This window comes from Saccopteryx leptura, chromosome 3 (assembly GCF_036850995.1).
Source record: "Saccopteryx leptura isolate mSacLep1 chromosome 3, mSacLep1_pri_phased_curated, whole genome shotgun sequence".
In the NCBI taxonomy this organism is placed as follows: domain Eukaryota; kingdom Metazoa; phylum Chordata; class Mammalia; order Chiroptera; family Emballonuridae; genus Saccopteryx; species Saccopteryx leptura.
The window spans coordinates 167199754-167221164 of NC_089505.1; the positions used below are offsets into that span (position 1 = coordinate 167199754).

General features: G+C 37.0%; 1 protein-coding gene across 5 annotated transcripts in view; it reads left to right on the forward strand.

Moving 5' to 3' along the window:
• Nucleotides 1-21411, forward strand: part of EVI5 (ecotropic viral integration site 5) — a 260068-nt gene that overhangs the window by 80299 nt on the left and 158358 nt on the right. For all 5 annotated transcript variants that reach the window (XM_066376780.1, XM_066376784.1, XM_066376782.1 and 2 more), the window contains exons 4-9: nucleotides 74-298; nucleotides 1095-1169; nucleotides 12492-12617; nucleotides 14434-14577; nucleotides 15555-15644; nucleotides 15753-15850. In XM_066376780.1, the coding sequence (XP_066232877.1) occupies nucleotides 74-298; nucleotides 1095-1169; nucleotides 12492-12617; nucleotides 14434-14577; nucleotides 15555-15644; nucleotides 15753-15850 (758 nt within the window). The remainder of the gene's footprint in view (nucleotides 1-73; nucleotides 299-1094; nucleotides 1170-12491; nucleotides 12618-14433; nucleotides 14578-15554; nucleotides 15645-15752; nucleotides 15851-21411) is intronic.

Consider the following 21411-nt stretch of genomic DNA (forward strand, 5'->3'; position numbering starts at 1 on the left):
AATAAGTCTTCTTTGGATTTCAAGGTAGGAGTCTTAAATAATTCATTAAAAAATTTTTTATTTTTATTTTTAGGAACTTGTTCGTAAAGGGATACCACACCATTTTAGAGCATTAGTTTGGCAACTTTTATGCAGTGCACAAAGTATGCCAATTAAGGATCAGTATTCAGAACTCCTGAAAATGACTTCACCTTGTGAAAAATTGATCCGAAGGGACATTGCTAGAACCTATCCTGAACACAATTTTTTTAAGGAAAAAGATAGCCTTGGGCAGGAGGTTTTATTTAATGTAATGAAGGTAAGTTCTATTTATTTATTTTTTGAAATGAAGTGAATTCTCAGAAGGTTGGAATTACACATTTTTTTACAGCGAAGCTAAACTCACTCCAGTAATCAATTGCTTTGGCAATAAGTTTGGCTTTAGTGTAATTTTTACTTTAATTCTAATGCGACATTACTGTCTAGTTTAGAGAACTTGTTAGAAGATTCATTCCATTGCTTGGTATTAGGTGGCCAAAATAAAATAACCTAAAAATCACTACATGTTCAGAGATCTTCTATGAAAATGATACTTCTACGAGTTTCACAATCTGTGAGCAAATTTTTCTACTTGATGTGATCAGTGTTGTTAAGAGCTCTTAGCCCTTGAAAGTGTGTACCACTGTAAATTTTTCTTCAATATTGCCTTTTCTCCTTCCATAGTTTTTTCCCTTCAATCTACTGCTGAGAAATAATGATTTATTGTTAAAACCATTTCAATTTTGCCACTGCTTTTTTTTATCTTAACCTACTCTGGTTTTATCTTTATCAAACATACATTTGAAATTATTTTTAAGCTCTGTTACTTTTCTGAGAACAAATAATTTTTTTTTTTTGTCTCTAGGAGCAGTTAGTGTGTAACTGGGAAATTGTCAAAAGAAAATGTTATATAATCCTTTGCTTTTTAAATATCTATAGGATAATATCAACAGCAAGCAAGTAAGAGTTTGTCTTAAAAATGGTCTTAATTTACTTGTTTCACTATTTTTAGGTTTTTAGGAAAGGAAGGTATACTACATGTTAAAGTATTTTGAACAATATCTTTTACTTTTTAGGCATATTCTTTAGTGGATCGTGAGGTTGGTTACTGTCAAGGAAGTGCTTTTATAGTTGGATTGCTGCTTATGCAGGTAAGTTAGTACCAGAGTTTAATGTCCAGTTAAGTTCTTTATTAAAGTTGGACTGGAGCATTTAAAAAGCATCCTTATACTTAAGTAGATATTATTTTTTCCTAAACATAATTTAATTAGGAATATTTAGTTTGCCCATAAAAGATTACCAAAAGTGTTGAAAATAACATACAATAATATCCTGCCAGTAAATGAATTTCAACTTTTTGGCATTTACATTTGGATCACAGTATTTACTAAAGCTTATATTTACATTTAAATCATAACTTGTCAGTATTTAAGGAGGAGTGAGCTTTTTTCAACTAAGAGGACATAATTAAAATGTTGGTATGAAATCTTATGTTGTACAGACTCTGGAAATTATTCAGGAATTTTGTTTGTGAAGGAGCTAAGAGCTTGTTATAGGCTGTAAAATGTGGCACTCAGTAATCCCAGGGGTATAATATATATTTCCATTGACAGTGACTTATTTTGGAGTGGATTTGACTGGGATGTTTTCAGAAGTCAGGGACAGAATAATCATAACTTTGTAGGGAAATGTCATAGAGTGTTATATCTTCAGTCTTGTTAAAAAATTTTTTAAAGAAAAGTTCATCAGAAGGCCATCTATGACAAACTGACAGCCAACATCATACTCAATGGCCAAAAATTAAAAGCTATCCCCTTAAGATCAGGAACAAGGCAGGGGTGCCCCCTTTTACCTCTCTTACTCAACATAGTTCTGGAAGTCCTAGCCACAACTATCAGACAAGAAGAAGAAATAAAAGGCATCCAAATTGGAAAAGAAGAAGTAAAACTATCATTATTTGCTGATGATATGATACTGTACATAGAAAACCCTAAAGTCTCAGTCAAAAAACTACTACTAGACCTGATAAAATGAATTTGGCAAGGTGGCAGGATATAAAATCAATATTCAGAAATCAGTGGCATTTTTATACACAAACTGTCTGAAGGATAAATTAAGGAAACAATCCCCTTTACTATTGCAACAAAAAAATAATAATAAAGTACCTAGAAGTAAATTTAACCAAAGAGGTAAAAGACTTATACCCCGAATACTTTAAGACATTAAAAAAAGAAATCAAGGAAGATACACACAAGTAGAAGCATATACCGTGTTCATGGTTAGAAAGAGTAAACATCATTAAAATGTTTATATTACCCGCCTGACCTGTGGTGGTGCAGTGGACAAAGCATTTACTTCAAATGCTGAGGTTACCAGTTCTAAACCCTGGGCTTGTCTGGTCAGGGCACATATGGGAGTTGATGCTTTCTGCTCCTCCCTCCTCTTTCACTTTCTTTCTCTCTAAAAATGAATAAATAAAAAAAATTTTTTTAAATGTTTATATTACCCAAAGCATTCTATAGATTCAATGCAATTCCTATTAAAATACCAATGATATACTTCAAATATAAAACAAATATTCCAAAAATTTATATGAAACCAAAAAAGAACATGAATAGCCTTAGGAATCTTGAAAATGAAGAATAAAGTGGGAGGTATCCTGATATCAAGTTATACTACAAGGTCATAGTAATCAAAACAGCTTGGTACTGGCATAAGAACAGGCATATAGGCCTGGCTGGTTGGCTCAGCGGTAGAGCGTCGGCCTGGCGTGCGGGTGACCTGGGTTCGATACCCGGCCAGAGCACATAGGAGAAGCACCCATTTGCTTCTCCACCCCCCCCCTCCCCTCCTTCCTCTCTGTCTCTCTCTTCCCCTCCCGCAGCCAAGGCTCCATTGGAGCAAAGATGGCCCGGGCGCTGGGGATGGCTCCTTGGCCTCTGCCCCAGGCGCTAGAGTGGCTCTGGTCGCAACAGAGCAACGCCCCGGAGGGGCAGAGCATCGCCCCTGGTGGGCGTGCCGGGTGGATCCTGGTCGGGTGCATGCGGGAGTCTGTCTGACTGTCTCTCCCCGTTTCCAGCTTCAGAAAAATACACACACACACACACACACACACACACACACACACACACACACACACACACACAAAAGAACAGGCATATAGATCAATGGAACAGAACAGAAAACCCAGAAATAAACCCACACCTTTATGGTCAATTGATATTTGACAAAGTACGTAAGAGCTTACAGTGGAATAAAGACAGTCTCTTTAATAAAAGCTGTTGGGAAAATTGGACAGGCACATGCCAAAAAATGAAACTAGACTACCAACTTACACCATTCACAAAAATAAACTCAAAATGGATAAAGGACTTAAATGTAAGTCGTGAAACCATAAACATCTTGGAAGAAAACATAGGGAGTAAACTCTCTGATATCTCTTGTAGCAATGTTTTTGCTGATTTATCTCCATAGGCAAGTGAAATAAAGGATAAAATAAACAAATGGGAGTATATTAAACTAAAAAGCTTTTGCACGGCCAAAGACAACATGAACAAAATAAAAAGACAAACCACACAATGGGAGAACATATCCGCCAATATGTCTGATAATGGGTTAAAAACCAAAATTTATAAAGAACTTCTAAAACTCAACACCAGGAAAGTAAACAACCCAATTAAAAATGGGCAAAAAGAACTGAATAGACACTTCTCCAAAGAGGACATACAGATGGCCAATAGGCATATGAAAAAATGTTCGACGTCATTAATCATCACAGAAATGCAAATTAAAACCACAATGAGATACTACCTCACACATGTCAGAATGGCGCTCATTAACAAATTAACACACAGTAAGTGCTGGTGAGTGTGTGGAGAAAAGAGAACCCTCCTGCACTGCTGGTGGGAATGCAGACTTGTGCAACCACTGTGGAAAACAGTATGGAGTTTCCTCAAAAAATTAAAAATGGAACTGCCGTTTGGCCCAGCTATCTCACTTTTAGGAATATATCCTGAGAATATCAAATCACTGATTCAAAAGAAGATATGCACCCCCATGTTTATTACAGCATTGTTTACAATAGCCAAGATCTGGAAACAGCCGAAGTGTCCGTCAGTGGAAGAGTGGAGTACAAAGCAGTGGTACATATATACTATGGAATACTACACAGATGTGAAAAAGGGGAAATACTGCCTTTTGCGATGGCATGCATGGACTTGAAGATTATTATGCTAAGTGAAGTAAGGCAGACAGAGAAGGACAAATATATGATCTCACTTATATGTAGAATCTAGTGAACAAAGTGAACTGAGGAACGACATAGAGGCAGAGGTGAGGTCACCAGAGCAGATGGACAACAATCAGAGGGAAAGGGTGTGAGGGGATGGGCTCAGAGAAGGTGAAGGGATTAGTGAAATTATATATACATAACACATAGATACAGATAATAGGACAGCAAATCCTAAAGGGAAGGGGGATGGAGTTGGGGGAGAGGGGGCAAAGGGGATATAAAAAGGGACATGGGAGAGGGGGGTGAGGGTGTTATATTGAGTGGGACACTTGAATTCATGTTAACACAATAAACAAATTAATTTTAAAAAAAGAGAAAAGTCCATCATACTCTATTGTTTAGTCTCAGATTACAATATCTGAAAAGAAACATTGGAAATAATTTTATTTGAATTATTTGGCTGCTTTTTGCATTTTAATTCTGCACTGAATTCTATGATTATTTAACTTAGATTATTTAACCTCTCTCAGAGTCTTTATTACAGGGGTTGGGAACCTATGGCTCGTGAGCCAGATGTGGCTCTTTTGGTGGCTGCATCTGGCTCACAGACAAATCTTTAATAAAAAAAAAATTTTTTTTAAATGTAAAACATTCTCATGTATTACAATCCATTCATTTCCTACCGCTCATGTTCATGGTTGCAGGTGGCTGGAGCCAATCACAGCTGTCCTCTGGGACAACACCAAATTTTTATTGGATAATGTGTAACGTACACGGGTCATTGTATGGCTCTCACAGAATTACATTTTAAAATATGTGGCATTCATGGCTCTCTCAGCCAAAAAGGTTCCGACCCCTGCTTTATTAGGTAATATTGTCCACTTTCAGAATTATTCTGAAGGCTAAATTAGGTAGTATATGTAAAAACCTAGCATGGTGTTTGGTACATAGTAGATAAAAAATAAAAGTTTAGTGACTTCCCAGGATCACATATCATTGTAGATAAAGCAGAGTAGAAATAAGGAACTGTGTTTCCTGATACTTTGCTTCAATTAGCCAACAGTTCTTCCTGAGTTTTAAAAATGTGTAAGTACCAGGAATGTACACATTTCTTTTCTGAGTGTCAAAAACCTGATGTTAGAGATGCTGGTTTATAATAAAAATAACTGATTTTCACTTTGTTTTTATAACAGAAGAACTGCTCTTCAAAGTTATTATTGCAAGATACTTGTCTATTTTTAGTATCAGGTTATAAATAATAATAATAAATTAAAAATATTAATGTTGGAAATATATCTGTTTTATAGAATTGTGATTTTCCTAACTTGTAATTGGTTAGTATTGGTAGGCCTTTCAGGATTGAACTCAAACAGCTCTATTATCAGTCCAGTGATTGTGTCATAGTTCTGTTCCTTTTACTTTCGTATCAATTCCAAAATAAACTTTCAGTAGCCTTTCTGTTCCTTTTACTTTTTTATTGGCTCCAAAATAACATTTCTATTGAGCATCTGCAGAGCAGGTTTTCTCTACTTGAGCTATGAACCCTACAACACCTGACCCAGCTCTCTAGGAAGCCCAAGGGGCTGTCCCACTTTTTTCTTCTGGACACTGCCGTCAGTGCTGGCAGTGATACAAACTTTTATTCAGTAATTGACTTACTGTTCTCAGTGGCAGCTAGTACACTGCTATAACAATAGTTTAATAGACAACCAGGGCCATAAGTTAGAAAGTGTGGGTTCAGCCAGATTAAAAAACCCCTCTTTGTTTCTAAAGCTTATTCTCTTATACCCTGTGCTATACTGCCTCCTACAACTAATTTAGAAACATTTTTTGCAACATTAGCTTGTTTAGCACATGTGTTAAAATAAAAGTGTATGTTTTGTGTATATCTTAGTACTCCTATAAAATTTGTAGATATTGTTAAAGTGTTCATATTTTTTTCTAATAGAAAGGAATGACCATACAACAACTGGGTGATTGTTCTTCATACTTATATTTTATGTGGTGTCATACTTTTTCACTTTGTGACCATCATTGTAATCTTCTTGAGAAGGACCCAGTGATATATATCACTTTTTAAAATCTCCTTTTTGTTTTTTGTACACTCACTTGAACTTTTTTTTTCATGTCACCATTTTTCAAACCTTCTCCAGTTCCTGTATCAGTGCTATTATAGAGAAGAGAGAGACGAAACTTTTTAAATATGTTCACAAGAAGAAATTCTTGTAAAACAAAAAGAGGTTAATTGATTCATTCCCACTATAACTGGCATAGGGGGTCAGGAGAGAATTGGAAAGGGGAAGGTGGTGGCAGGAGATGGGGTTGGAGAAGTAGCAAGGGGTTACGTCATGTAAGACCTTGTAAGGAATTTGGCTTTTATTGAGGGAAGCCACTATAGAGGCTTTTTGTTTTGATCAGTGGAATGAACTGATCTAAGTGATGATTTGAAAGGATCACTCTGGCAGTTCCATGGTATGTGGAGAATTTGGGAGGGAAGAACAAGGGAGGCAGGGTGATTACTGAGGGAGCTCTTGCACTTGTCCAGACAATGTACTACTGTCTTCATGGTGGTTCGACTAGGTGTTATGGTGAGAAGTGGTTGATTCTTGAAACATTTTGCATCTAGAACCAACAGGATTTACTTTTAAATTGGATGTAGAATAAAAGAGAAAGGAGGAATGATGACTCATAAGGTTTTTGAGCAGAAATATGGGGCTAGAAATAGCAGGGTAGGAAAATCAAACTGTGGTTTGAGATGTTTGTTGGACATCCAAGTGGAGATGTAACTGGGCAGGTGGGAATATGAGATGAGAATTGGGGGAAAAGTCAGGGCTGATAGAAGAGAGAGACTGAAGGCTATAAAAATGATTACATTATGGGTAGAATGGTAGATGTTATGGTGTGAGAATAGGATAATTGTCTTTTAATTACATCTGTTTAAAGAAAATTGAAAGGACTCTGGCAAGGTGACAGCATAGGTAAACAGTACATGGTACTTGCCTCCTTTCACAACCACATCAAAATTACAACTAAATTACAGAACAACCATCATTCAGAACTGCCTGAAATCTGGCTGAATAGAAGTCATACAACTAGGGAATTAAAGAAGGAAACCACATCAAGACTTGTAGAAGGGGTGGAGATGCAGAATGGGCTGGCCCCTCACCCACATGAAGCAGATAAGAAACCAGGAGGGATAACTCAGCTACAGAGGTTCCTCCTGAGGAGTGAGGGGCCCCCATCCCAGGCTTCCAGTGCCAGGAAGAGAAGTTCCCATAACTTCAGGATGTAAAAACCAGTGGGGATTGTGGCTGAGTGAGACAGAGGCTGCTGGAGTCCCGGATATTCCTCTTAAAGGGCTTATGCACGTACTTACTTGGATTCACTCTGAGCTCCAGTGCTGGGGCAGCAGCTTGAAAGGCATCAGAGACATACTGGAGGAACTGAATTGTCCAGCATAAGAGTAAGAGTTTGGGGGGAGGGCGGCTTTCTGCCAGTCCAAAGAGGCACTTTGATGAGCCCTCCCCCTACAGAGCCAGTCTATGAGTGCCATATCTGAGACTTCATCAGTCTGGCTCACACTGTTTGGCCCCATCCTGGTGATTCCCAGAGGCCCTGGCTACCCAACTTTTAGGCCCATCTAAGCTGTTTACAGTGGCTTTTCCATACAACTGTCCTTTCGTCTCATACTTTAGACTTTCCTAAAATCTCTCAACAAGCAGTATCCGGCCTCAGCATGCCTCATACCTCTTGCTAAGTGGCCCTAGGCCACTAGACCTTACCTGGGTAACTCCAAGCCCAGCATAAGTAGCGTCCAGCTGCAGATTGCTTTGTAGCTCATGTAAGGTAGCCCCGGGCAGGTGGCTGACCTTGGCCTGAACCTTCTAGGAGGCCTCAGAGCCAGCGCACCCAATGAACAGCTTTAGACTATATCGAAGCATCACCACCCAACCACTTCCAGAAGTGACATACTCAAGGGATGGACTCAGCAGACACCAGAGCCCAGTTAAAGTAAGTCCTGTTGGGGAGTGGGCCCCTGCACAGCTTATCCTCCATGGTGATTGGAGGTCAGAGCCAGTCCTTGCAGCTGCTTAGCCTAGGGGGTAGATCCCTCCCAGTGACACCAATAGCAATCAAGCCTCAAATATAAGAGGAGGGTGCACACAGCCTACATGGAGGGTACACCTTGAGTAACCAGCAGAGTAATTGGGGAGGCTGTGCCACTGGGCCCTACACAACAACTACATTAGGCCACTCTACCAAGTCTGGGAGACATAGCAGCTCTACCTAATACATAGAAATAAACACAGGGAGGCAGCCAAAATGAGGAGACAAAGAAGCTTGTCCCAAGTGAAAGAACAGAACAAAACTCCAGAAAAAGAGCTAAACAAAGTGGAGACAATTTACTAGATGCATAGTCCAAAACACTGGTTATAAAGATGCTCAGTGAATTTGGTGAGAACCTCAACAGCATAAAAAAGGACCAGTCAGAATGAAGGCTATACTAACTAAAAGAGGAATAATTTACAGGGAATCAACAGTAGAGTAGATGAAGCCGAGAATCAATTTAGCAATTTGGAATGTAGAGAAGCAAAAAACACCAAATCAGAACAAAAAGCAAAAGCAAAAATATGAGGATAGTGTAAGGAGTTTCTGGAACAACTTCAAGCGTACCAACATTTGTATTATGGGGTGCCATAAGGAGAAGAGAGAGAGCAAAAAATTGAAAACCTACTTAAAAAAACGGTGACAGAAAACTTCCCTAACTTGATGAGGGAAATAGATATACAAGTCCAGGAAGCACAGTCTCAAACAAGATGAACCCAAAGAAGACCACACCAAGACACATCGTAATTAAAATGCCAAAGGTTAAGTACAAAGAGAATTTTAAAAGCAGCAGGAGAAAAGTGGTTAGTCACCTACAAAGGAGTTTACATACAGACTGTCAGCTGATTCCTTAACAGAAACTTTGCAGGCCTTAAGGAGTGGCAAGAAATATTCAAAGTGACAAAAAACAAGGACCTACAACCAAGATTACCCTGCCCAACAAAACTATCATTTAGAATCCAAGAACAGATAAAGGGCTTCCCAGACAAGAAAAAGCTAAAGGAGTTCATTACCCGCAAACCAGTTATTATATGAAATGTTAAATGGTCTTCTTGAAAAAGAAGAAAGAGGAAGGGAGGGATCAATAATATGAGTAATAAAATAGCAATAAATATATATCTATAAATAATTGAAAAAACAAACAAACAAAAGAAATGAACAAGCAGAAGAGAAACAGATTCATAGATACCGAGAACATTTTGTCAGTTGCCAGATGGGAGGCGGGTTGGGGGATGGGTGAAGAAGGTGAAGGGATTAAGAAGTACAAATTAGTTGTCACAGAATGGTTTTGGGGATGTAAAGCACAGCATAGGGAATGTAACAATATTATAATTATGTATGGTGTCATATTGGTGCAAGATTTATTGGGACAATCACTTAGTAATGTAATGCATAATCACGGGTATACACGTGAAACTAATATATAGTATGTCAACAATAATTGAAAAATAAAAATTATTTAAAAATGAAAAAAAGAAGTTGAAATAGCAAACAAGGTTAACAGCTTAGAGATGAGTGGGGAGGAGGTTTTGGAAGCTTGAGGACAGAGAAGAAAGTTTTAAATGGCCTAGAATGAGAGTAATTGAATTTGTGAAGTAAAACATACTAGATAGCATTGAAGATTCACTGAGATTAGTAGTCCTGAATTCAAAGTGAGACCAGTCATCATGGATAAGTGTTTTTATTTTACTCAGTCACTCTCTGCTGCCTAGATGTAGTTATAGAGTTGGATTTATCCAATGGAGTTTTGCAGTTGTAATTATAACTGAGGGAGAATGACTAAGTAATTGTGGATTTAAGAGAGTGAATACATAGAGCAGCAACGTGAGCAAAGGAGAGAGCTGGGAACACAGTAAGGTAGTATTGTGTAAATGAATGAGAGGACTTCAAGGTCAGATCATTGTAAATACTTTATGTATATTAATCTTCATTGCATCCCTGTGAAGTAAGTGCTATTATTTTACTCATTTGATAGATGGTAAAACTGAACAATGGAGAGGTTAAATAATTTGATGAGGGTTGTGTAGCTATTAGTGGGATTTGAACCATAGCTAGTATGGCTCTACAGCCTGAGTTAATAACTGCCTGCCAAGATCATTGGAGCAAAGGAGGGCGAAGATGTGCTAGGCCAGGGAATTAATCCACATGAACATGAGTGGGGTTTGAAGGGATGACCCAGAGGTTTGTAGTTGCTGAGAAAAAGAGGAGTACTGGGTAATATCTGCTGGTAGATGTTTCAGAGAGAATGGTGAGTTAATGCTGTGGAAGTGGCAGTGAGGTTGAAGAAGGGACACGTGCCTCTCTACCCCCTGGCTTCTTCCAGTGTTGTGGGAAAGAACACAGCCGCCTCACGGTAGAGCTAGGTTTTGGATTCAAATTGTTCTTAGGGGAAAGCCAGATTTCAAGTAGAGGAAGAAGGTGAAAGAACATTTGATAAAGACATAGAAGATATAGTTAGGATATTTTGTTGAGGCATATTTCGAGTTCCAGAAAGTGATGTAGAAACGTTTGGGGACGGTTGGAAGTGGGGTTAAATTAGTGGAGCAGTAGAATCACATAGGATGAGAGTTCTGGGATGTTGCGTTTCTTGTAGTGATGGACTGAAATCAGTGGTGCTCTAGGGCTTAATTTGATTAATAAAGGTGGTTTCTGTAGCAGACTTGTGGCTATACGTGTTGGAAGGAAGGAAGGAAGGAAGGAAGGGGAAGGGAAGGGAAGGGAAGAGGGAGGGAAAGGAAAGGAAAGGAAAGAAAGGAAAGAAAGAAAGGAAAGGAAAGGAAAGGAAAGAAAGAAAGAAAGAAAGAAAGAAAGAAAGAAAGAAAGAAAGAAAGAAAGAAAGAAAGAAAGAAAGGAAAGGAAGAAGGAAGGAAAGGAAGGAGGAAGGAAGGAAGGAGGAAGGAAGGAAGGAAAGAGGAAGGAAGGAAGGAAGGAAGGAAGGGAATAAGGGAATAAGGGAATAAGTAAATACATACATACATACAAGTTGCCAAGAGTAATGCTTACCTCCTGTAATGGTTGTGTTAAGGCCAAAAAATAAAAAAAGGTTTTGTTATTAGAAGCAGTCTTCAGTAAGAAGAATGCCTAAAGATCTTTGAGGTTTTCTTTTTTGAAACACACTGGTATAATGATTGAATAAGCATTAGAAAATTTGATCTTTTTGAGAAAGATGGCTTAATAATTTAGATAAATATTATGCTTGTATATTATGAAAATGAATATCAGTATAGCTCTTTACAGAGCTTTTACAGTCATCTTATTTGATATAATTTCCTAGTGAGTTACACATAAAATGGGAAGTTGATACCTTGAAACTCCAATTACAGACTCTTTGAAAACTTATTTTACAAGTTCTTGTAACACTATACCCTATCACTTTTGCTCAGAAACTTCAAAAGGCTTCTCACCTCACTTAAGGTAAAAGTCCAAATCCTTACAATGAACCTCCAAAGCCCTGTGTAATTTGGTTCCCTGTTATTTTTCCTCCATAACCTAACTACCACTTGTAACATTACTCTTAATTTAATAGCCCCTTATTTCCTGTTCTTTGAACATGCCAATCTTGATTCCATTTCAAGGACTTTTTATTATTCTCCCAGGATTGTTTCCTTAGTTTTCCCTTACTTTCTTCAATATTCTGATCAAGTGTTGTCTTATCAAGGGACTTTTCCTGACCTACTTATGTAAATAGCATCTCCCCAGCATTCCCTGTTACCCTTTATTTTATTTTTGTAGTACTCATCACCACCTGACATATATTGATTTTTTTCATTTATTGTCTATTCCTCTCACTGGAAAGTACAGATTTCTTGAGGGCAGAGATTGTATTTATTTTGTTCCCTGCTATATACCCAAAGAGAGAGAAGTATCTGCCTCTAAATGAATATTTGTTGATTGAATTAATGAATTAGGTAAGTGAGACAGTTAGTCTCAGAGATTGTTAAATTTGGCTAATTTTTCATTCTCTGTAATAGAATGGGAGATTAAAACTTTGATTTCTAGTCTGTTGCTCTTAACATTATATCATATGGCCACTCAACAGTGTTTACAGTTGGATGGGTACTTAGTTTAAATATATTTTAGCTTATTTGTATATCACAGAACATTAACCTTAGTTGCTTTTATTTTCCTAATGTAGATGCCAGAAGAAGAAGCTTTCTGTGTATTTGTTAAATTAATGCAAGATTATAGACTTCGTGAACTTTTTAAACCAAGTATGGCAGAACTGGGCCTTTGTATGTACCAGTTTGAATGCATGATACAGGTAAAAGTGTACTGGTAAAAAAATGCATATTGCCTTTATATTTTGTCATCTTGGTTTGAGTGACAGCTAAGCAAATTTAATGTTAGAAGCATCATAACAATTGGAAAAAAATTGTTTTAATCTCATGAGCATTTGTTGCTTAATTAACACACACTTTAGACCTGCTTTCCATTTAGCATTATCTGCAGATATCTGGACTGTCACAATCTGGAACTTGACTGCAGTTTTCATATTCAAACCTTAAATATGTCTGCTAAATGTATTATAACCCCATTGCCTAAATGCCTGAGTTTCCTTAGTATGCCTTATTATAGCCTGTTATTGTTATGTAGATATGCTTTCTTACAGAGCCCATGACATTATAACAATGACATCAGTTTATTTTCTTTGAGATTGCCTCTTCTCTCTTTCAGTTCTCTCCTCTGCCTTTGCCTTTTATCTCACATTTTGCTAGCCTGTAATCTTTTCAAAAAATAATGTTTCCAGCCTTTTATGGTGCTGTTTTAAGACTCAGATTCTAGTGACAGCATGAGGGTGAAGTGAAATGGAGAGGAATCAAAATTAAGTGAAAAATACCTTTGAAATATTTTATCTTTCTGGATTTAATTTTTATATTTTATATGTAAGTAAGTATACTACATTGTCCTGTAAAATAATGATGTGAATGTTCTCATTTATGTAAATGTCAATTAGATAAGCAGAATTTGAGAATATAGGTTGATGATTCAGCTGGCACGAGAGACATTTTTGCCAGTCTCTTTTTCTCTGGCAGCCTTACCCACAGGAATTTTTTAATGCTCCATCTTTTCTATGTGTGGTGGGAGGAAGGGGATATGTAAAATGGTTTTTTTTACATTTTAACACAAAATAGATCTTGAGATGATAGTTAATTCTTTTTCTGAAATAATAAGCTTTTTTTTTTTTTTTAAGTGAGAGAGAGGGGGTGTAAGAGACAGACAGGAAGGGAGAGAGATGAGAAACATCAACTCGTAGTTGCGGCACTTTAGTTGTTCACTGATTACTTTCTCATATGTGCCTTGACTGGGTTGGGGGGACCTCCAGCTGAGCCAATGACCCCTTGCTCAAGCCAGCGAGCTTGGACTTCAAGCTGGTGACCTTTGGGCTCAAGTCAGTGACCATGGGGTCATGTCTGTGATCTCATGCTCAAGCCGGTGACCCAGCACTCAAGCTGAGCTTAAGCCTGATGAGCCCGTGCTCCAGCCGGCAACCTTGGGGTTTTGAACCTGGATCCTCAGTGTCCCAGGTTAATGCTTTATGCACTGTGCCACCAAATGGTCAGGATAAGCTTGTTTTTTGTTTTTTGGGTTTTTTTTGGTCAACCCTTAAATGCTCTATTTTCAGTTAATATGTCATTTATGTTTTGAATTGCTAGTATTGCTGAAGCATCTGTATTTTGGGTGTGAAGGTAGGAAGGTAAGGTGATTAATGGTAGATAGCACCTGAAAGTATTTTGAAATAGTATTTCTTCCCTTTAAAAATTTTTTTAAATAGTATAGTTTTTAAGAGTATCAGATAACCATGTACCCACCAATAAGGTTAGATAAATATAAGAATTTTACTTTATTTTATTAATAAATCAAATGTTATAGATAAAGCCAGAGTCCTAACTCTACATTCTTTTCCTTTTCTGTCCTTCCCAGATAGTAATGTTTATCTGGAATGTACTAATTTTTACATCTTAACTTTTCTGTGTGATGTTTGATTTTATCTTTGTATATAGTAGGGTAACCTAGTGTATATCCAATCATTTGGTTTAAAATAATCAATTTTACTGAATTCTTTTTCCCCCCTTTAGGAACATCTTCCAGAGCTCTTTGTTCATTTTCAGTCTCAGAGTTTTCATACCTCAATGTATGCATCATCCTGGTTTCTGACTATCTTTCTTACAACTTTTCCGTTACCAATTGCAACAAGGATATTTGATATCTTTATGTCTGAGGTAAGCTAATGGGCAGACTGGGCAAGGAATCATTGGGTTAATTAGAGCAGGACAGTGAGGAGAATGATAAAGGAGACCCATGTGTCCTGTGCTAAACTTCTTGCATGGATGATAGCATTGAACCTTATAACAACACTATTAAGTACTGTTCATTTCCCCATTTATTAGATGAGGAAGCTGAGACTTTGAGGAATGCTAAGTAGCTAGCTTGTCTATGGACACATAAGCACATAAATAGGTATAGTAATCAAGATTCAAATCTAGGCATTCAAAATCTGGAGCCCACACTCTTAAACCTATATATAACCTCCTGATTAATTTCATGAGAATTATTGAGAGATAAAATTTGCCTTGCAGTTAATATGTTGCAATGCAAGAAGTAATGAATTTTAAGTTCCTTCTCTTCCATGAACACATTGCAGGTAGTCCTTTTAATTATCATTGACATGTAGTAGTGATCCTCTGTCTTCCGTATTTTGGATGAGACTGTAGGAAGGTAAGGATAGGTTAGATGAGACTGTAGGAAGGTAAGGATAGGTTAGTAGATAGCCCCTGAAAGTATTATTAATTGTTATGAATTACATCTTAACCAAACCCAATGTTAACTGTTATTAATTATATCTAGGGAAGATGAATTTGTGTTACCTAGCTAAATTAATTTAGTCTGGAGCCAGTAAACTATGACTTGTGTACTGGTTTGCAAACCACTTGTCTGATAAATAAAATTTTCTCAGAACACAGCCATGCACACTTATTGATGTGTTGTCTTTGTCTGCTTTGGGCTGCAATGGCAGAGTTGAATATTTGTGAAAGTATATGGCCCACAAAACCTAAAATATTTACTGTCCGACACTGAAAAATGTTTGCCAACCTCTGGTTTAGATTCCTAAATTTTTAACTTATTATTCTTTTGAGTGATTAGTTTTTGTTAATGGAAGAGTAAGATAAATTTGACTTTATATAATTTGTTTCCTCAGGGTTTAGAAATAGTGTTTCGAGTAGGATTAGCACTTCTTCAAATGAATCAGGCAGAACTGATGCAACTAGACATGGAAGGGATGTTACAGGTAAGTCAGTTTATGATTTCTTGAATGCCTTTAGATTTTACTGTTAATTAGTTGATAATAAATTGCACCAAGTTGCTCTTTATATATATATTTTTTATTGTTTCTTAGCACTTTCAAAAGGTCATTCCACATCAGTTTGATGGAGGTCCAGACAAATTAATCCAGGCAGCTTACCAAGTCAAGTATAACTCAAAAAAAATGAAAAAGTAAGTTTTTTATGTTTTGCTTTTTAGTTATAGGGGTTTGTTGAAGCATATAGGAAATTAAATAGAAGTGGCAAACATTTTAATGATAAGTGCAGTTTTCCTCCTCAGTTTATACAACTGTAGTATTTTATTTGGTGGTAATGGTTTTAATGTAACAAATTTAATATTGAAATTTCATACTGCTCTTAATGGTGGTACATAGACAATTGTGAATTACCTTTAAAACTCTCTCTTCCAATCCACATGGATTAGAATTAGGAACCTGGTAAGTATATATGTGTGAGCGTGCTATTATTTTGAAACCACTTTTTGGTGTGGTCCAATTCACTGACATTCTTTTTCTTTCAGTTACTGCAGAGTATCTCTTAAGTTTGAGATTAGCATAACCAATAAGAAAGTCACTACGTGAATTAAGAACTTCCATGTTTATTTATAGTATATTACTTTTTGGTGAAACTTCTTGGTATATATTTCATAAAAGTTCAAGATAAGCCACCTTAGCTCATAAATATTAATTTTTTAAGTGTGCTAAAGGTGTTAATTAAGAACGACAGCTCTTCTAGCTTTTAGTACTTAAATAAACCTTAACCTGAGGTCATAGTTAACATTCCTAATACTAGTTTCTATGGTTACAAAATGCTTTATAATGATAGCCGTACTATGTGCTAACAGTCCTCAATAGCTTTGCCGCTGTAACATGAAATTACATTAACATGTAGGACATTACTCCTATGATGTTACTACTCCAGAAAGTATATATATTAGAATGTAAGTGAGAATTATGTTATTAAAATTAGTTGTAAAACAAGTCTATGAGTGTTAATTGTTACTATTAGTAAATTACTTGTGAAATTTCTAATAGCAAGCACATTACACCATCATGTTGAGACATTATAAACCAAAAAGCTGATCTGTTCTGTAACTGATAAAAACCTAAAGGAGCCCTCTCAATTTTCTCTTCTTTGTAAAACTATAGTTAAATCACATGAGCTAGAAAGAAAATTTATATTACTTTTAAAAAAGCTTATAGAAATCAATGTTCTCTTTTCTTTCCTCTTCATCTCTCTCTTTAAAAGTAAATTAAAAGGCTTATAGAGAAAAAGATAGTTTTTTAGATCTTATTTATTACTAGTATAATCCCATTTCTGAAATTTCAGTTATCCTACTTACTTGTCAAACTTCTGACCCTTGAGTTCTTTTACTCCCTTACTCATATATCTCTGTTGTGCTTTATCAAGATCATCTCTAGTGTGATGTCTAACAGCCTTCCTCTCGTCTGAATGAGTATACCTGCTCTGATGTTGGTACCCTATACTCATGTAGCCAAGTGTTGGAGAAAATTGCATAGTGAGTGAGAGTCTGGCAGTGAATTTTGTCTCCAGTGCCACCCTATGTATAATTTTATTGACCTAATTTTCTTCCCATTCCCCACAGTGGTTATTTCAAATCTTACCATTCTTCCCAAGATCCCATCTCAATTTGCCATATCTGACTCTCCAGCAGATTACCTTACTTTTTAATTCATCAGCCATCATTTTCAAACTTTCTGAACTTTTTTCCCTGGTAACTTCCAGTTTACAGATTTAGCAATATTTATTTTCTCTCCTTTTCTGAATATACTTTTTCTATTCCATTATAATGCTAAATCAGAATACAGGATGTTATTCATCCCCATCTCTTCCATGTCCTTGCCTCATTAATTGTTCCTTTTGTCTTTTATCTTCCAATGTCTCTTTTTGTGTTCACGTTATTCAGTATATAAAGAGCATTTTTGAGTTCTGACTTAAAAGCAACAAAAACAAACCCTTCCTTAGTATAACATTCCGTTCTCTTTTTATGAAGCTTAACTTTGAAGGAAAGAATAGTTTATACTCATCAGCTCCAGATCATATTTCTGTGTCCTTTTTTTTCAATTGTGACATTTTTCAAACATACGTATGACAAAATAAGCTAGCATAATAAATATTCATATGCTTCTCATCTAGATTCAACAATTAATATATTGTCATATTTCTTTTTTTTTTCTAAGTGAGAGGAGGGAATATAGACAGACTCCCACATGCGCCCCCACCGGGATCCACCTGGTGACCCCCCATCTGGGGACCATGCTTCAACTGAGATATTTTTAGTACCTGAGGCAGGGACTACATGGAGCCATCCTCGGTGCCTGGGGCCAACGCACTCAACTCAATCCAGCCATGGCTGCAGGAGGGGAAGAAAAAGAGAAAGAGAAGGGGAGAGGGGAGGAGAAGCAGATGGTCACTTCTTCTGTGTGCCCAGATCGGGAATCGAACTTGGACTTCCACATGCCAAGTCAATAGTCTACCACTGAGCAAACCGGCCAGAACCAGTCATATTACTTTCATGTATTTTTTTTCTTAGGTATTTCAAACTAAATTATAGAAATCATGACATTTTAATCCTTACTACTTCAGTATTCATCCTATAAGATAAAGGCATTTGCCACCTGTACCACATTGCTATCACCACTTAACAATAATTGCATGATGTCTAGTACCCAGTCTATGTTCAAATTTCCCCCAGCTGTGCCAAAAATGCCTTTTTAACTTTAATTGCATTTCATTCAGCCCTTTTTTTATATTTCTTTGAATTTATTTATTTATTTAATTTATTTCTTTGAATTTAGATCAGCACTGCCCACTCCAAATCCTCTTTTAAATACACTGAGTAGTAGAAAACAGCAAGTTAGTTTTACAGAGAATATTCAATCTTAAGGATTTGTCTGATCATCGTCATGAGCTCATTTAATTTCTTTATCCATTGTATTTTCTGAAAAGTAGGAGCTAAATTTAAAGGCTTAGTTACATTAAGTACAGACATTTTTTGCAAGAATACTTAATGTGATATTGTGTACTTCATATTCAACTAATAAATGTGTAATGCCTGTCTCCCCCACCTCTATTAGTGATGCCATGACTGATGACTGGATGAAATTAATGACAGTCAGATTTGTTTTTCTATTTTAAAATTATATTTTTCCCTTTGTAATCATTGAATAATCTTTATTTGGTACTTGAGCATCATGAGACTATCTAGTTCCCTGGTCGGCAAACTGCGGCTGGCAAGCCACATGTGGCTCTTTTGCCCCTTGAGTGTGGCTCTTTCACAAAATACCATGTGCGGGCGCTACCTCGATAAGGAATGTACCTACCTATATAGTTTAAGTTAAAAAAATTTGGCTCTCAAAAGAAATTTCAGTTGTTGTACTGTTGATATTTGGCTCTGTTGACTAATGAGTTTGCCGACCACTGACCTAGTTCATCATGAGTTTCCACCCAGGTGCTTTAGCATCCATTTGATAATGATACTTTTCATGTTTAAATCATTTCACTTGGGATAACAAAATTATGACTTCTCCAGAAAGTCTCCCATCCAAGTACAAACCAGGCCTGACCCTGCTTAACTTGTAAGGTCAGACAGGATCGGGCGCGTTCAGGGTAGTATGGCAGTAGACAAAATTATGATTTTTCTAATACATTTATTAGTTGGTTTTATTGCTTAACACTTTAATTAACTAGAACTAATTTTACCCTACTGGAAACAGAAATAAGTGCTTCATTTTTTCTCTTTAACTACCAATATCCAGAGAAGGGAGTTAATAGAAGTGATTTTTAAAAAATAATAATAATAATAATAATTATTATTATTTAGTAGGGTCATTATTAAGGACTTATGGAATTATATTCAGTAGGCTTTAACCTAATATAGTCATTATTTTTGTTGTTCATATAGACGTAATTTTGGTTGCAGGAGCCCTTTTAGGATGGCCCCTGTGTCTTTTTAGATATGGTTCTGTTACCCTAAACACTATTCTGTTATAGGAACAAAAGATGTCCTGGCCTCATTATTTGTATGGGTTCTTTTTAGTGAGGAGTAGTATTTAGAGAACAAAATTAGGTGTGAGAGGGCCTCACTATTATTTAGGGTGTCATAGTTTTTAGGGTCTTCCAATGGACAGAACAAAATATGTATTGGGAAACAACATAACTTCATAGCACCCTCTTTTTTTGTTTTGTTTTTTTAAGTGAGAGGTGGGGAGGCAGAGACAGACTCCCGCATGCGCTTAGACTGGGATCCACCGGGCATACCTCCTACTGGGGGATGCTCTGCCCATCTGGGGCCGCTGCTCCATTGCTTAGTGCAACCGAGCTATTTTAGAGCCTGAGGCGAGGCCACCAAGCCATTCTCAGTGCCTGGGGCCAACTTGCTCAAACCATTTGAGCCATAGCTGTGGGAGAGGAAGAGAGAGAGAAGAGTGAGAGAGAGAGAAAAAAGGAGAAGCGGTGGAGAGGCAGATGGTCATTTCTCCTATATGCCCTGATTGGGAACCTGGGAATTCACACACCGGCCGATGCTCTACCGTTGAGCCAGCTGGCCAGGGCCTCATAGCAACGTCTTAACTACTTCTTAACCCTTTGTAATCTGGTATTTGCTCTTACTCTTCTACTAAAACCACTCTTTTTGAATTCTTTCTATTCATTTATTCAAGAAATACTTTTTTGTGTATTCAGTACATGCTGACATTGCTCTACGTGCTGAAAATAAAATATTAGATAAAATCCCTGCTCTCATGAAACGTATGTTCTGGTGTTTGTGTGGTGAGGCAGAAATTAAAATTACATGTCAGGTGGTGATAAGTGCTGTGAAGAAAGACAGTCTGTACAAGAACACTAAAGAGTAACAGGTGGGTGCTATTTTTTTTTAAGTAAGGTAGTGGGCAAAGACCTTTCTTAAAAAGTGGCATTTAAAGAGGCCTAATAAAAGCAAGAGACAAGCCAGAAAGATAATTTAAAAGGGCTTTGCAGACATGAGAGGACAAGCAGTGCAAAGGCATGGAGGCAGAAGTGTGCTTGGCATATTTAACAAAACCACTTTGGCAGCTGTGTGAAGGAGATGGGGTCAGGGTAGATTCAGGAAGAGGAGTTAGTAAAACTATTAAAATAATCCAGGCTAGAGAATCATGAAAACTTAGATTAGGATTTTAGTAATTGAGATGCTAAGAAATAATTGTTTCCCAGTTGCAAATCAAATAGATGTTTTTTTATTCCTAATCATACTTGACATATTAACTTTGGAGGTATGTGATTATTTCCTCTTATTTTTAGTTCAATTTCTTAGATTAACATTGATTAATAACATTAGTTTCAGGTGTACAGGGTTTTTTTGTTGTTTTTGTTTGATTATTTTTTGAGAGAGAGAGAGGGAGAGAGAGAGAGACAGGAAGGGAGAGAGAGGGTGAGAAACATCAACTTGTAGCTGCTTTCACGTTAGCTGCAGATTGAGCTTCTCATCTTGCCAGTGTCTCCTTGCTCAAGCCAGTGACCTTGTGCTTTTCATGCCAATGACCTTTGGGCTCAAGCTGGCAAGTTTTGGGATTGTATGGACGATTCCCTGCTCAAGCCAGCAACCCTGTGCTCAGAGCCAGTGACCTCAGGGTTTCAAATGGGTAACCTCAGTGCTCCTGGTTGACACTTTTCCAGTGTGCCCCCACTGGTTAGGCAGGTGTGCAATTTTATAAGACATGTATATATTGCATTGTG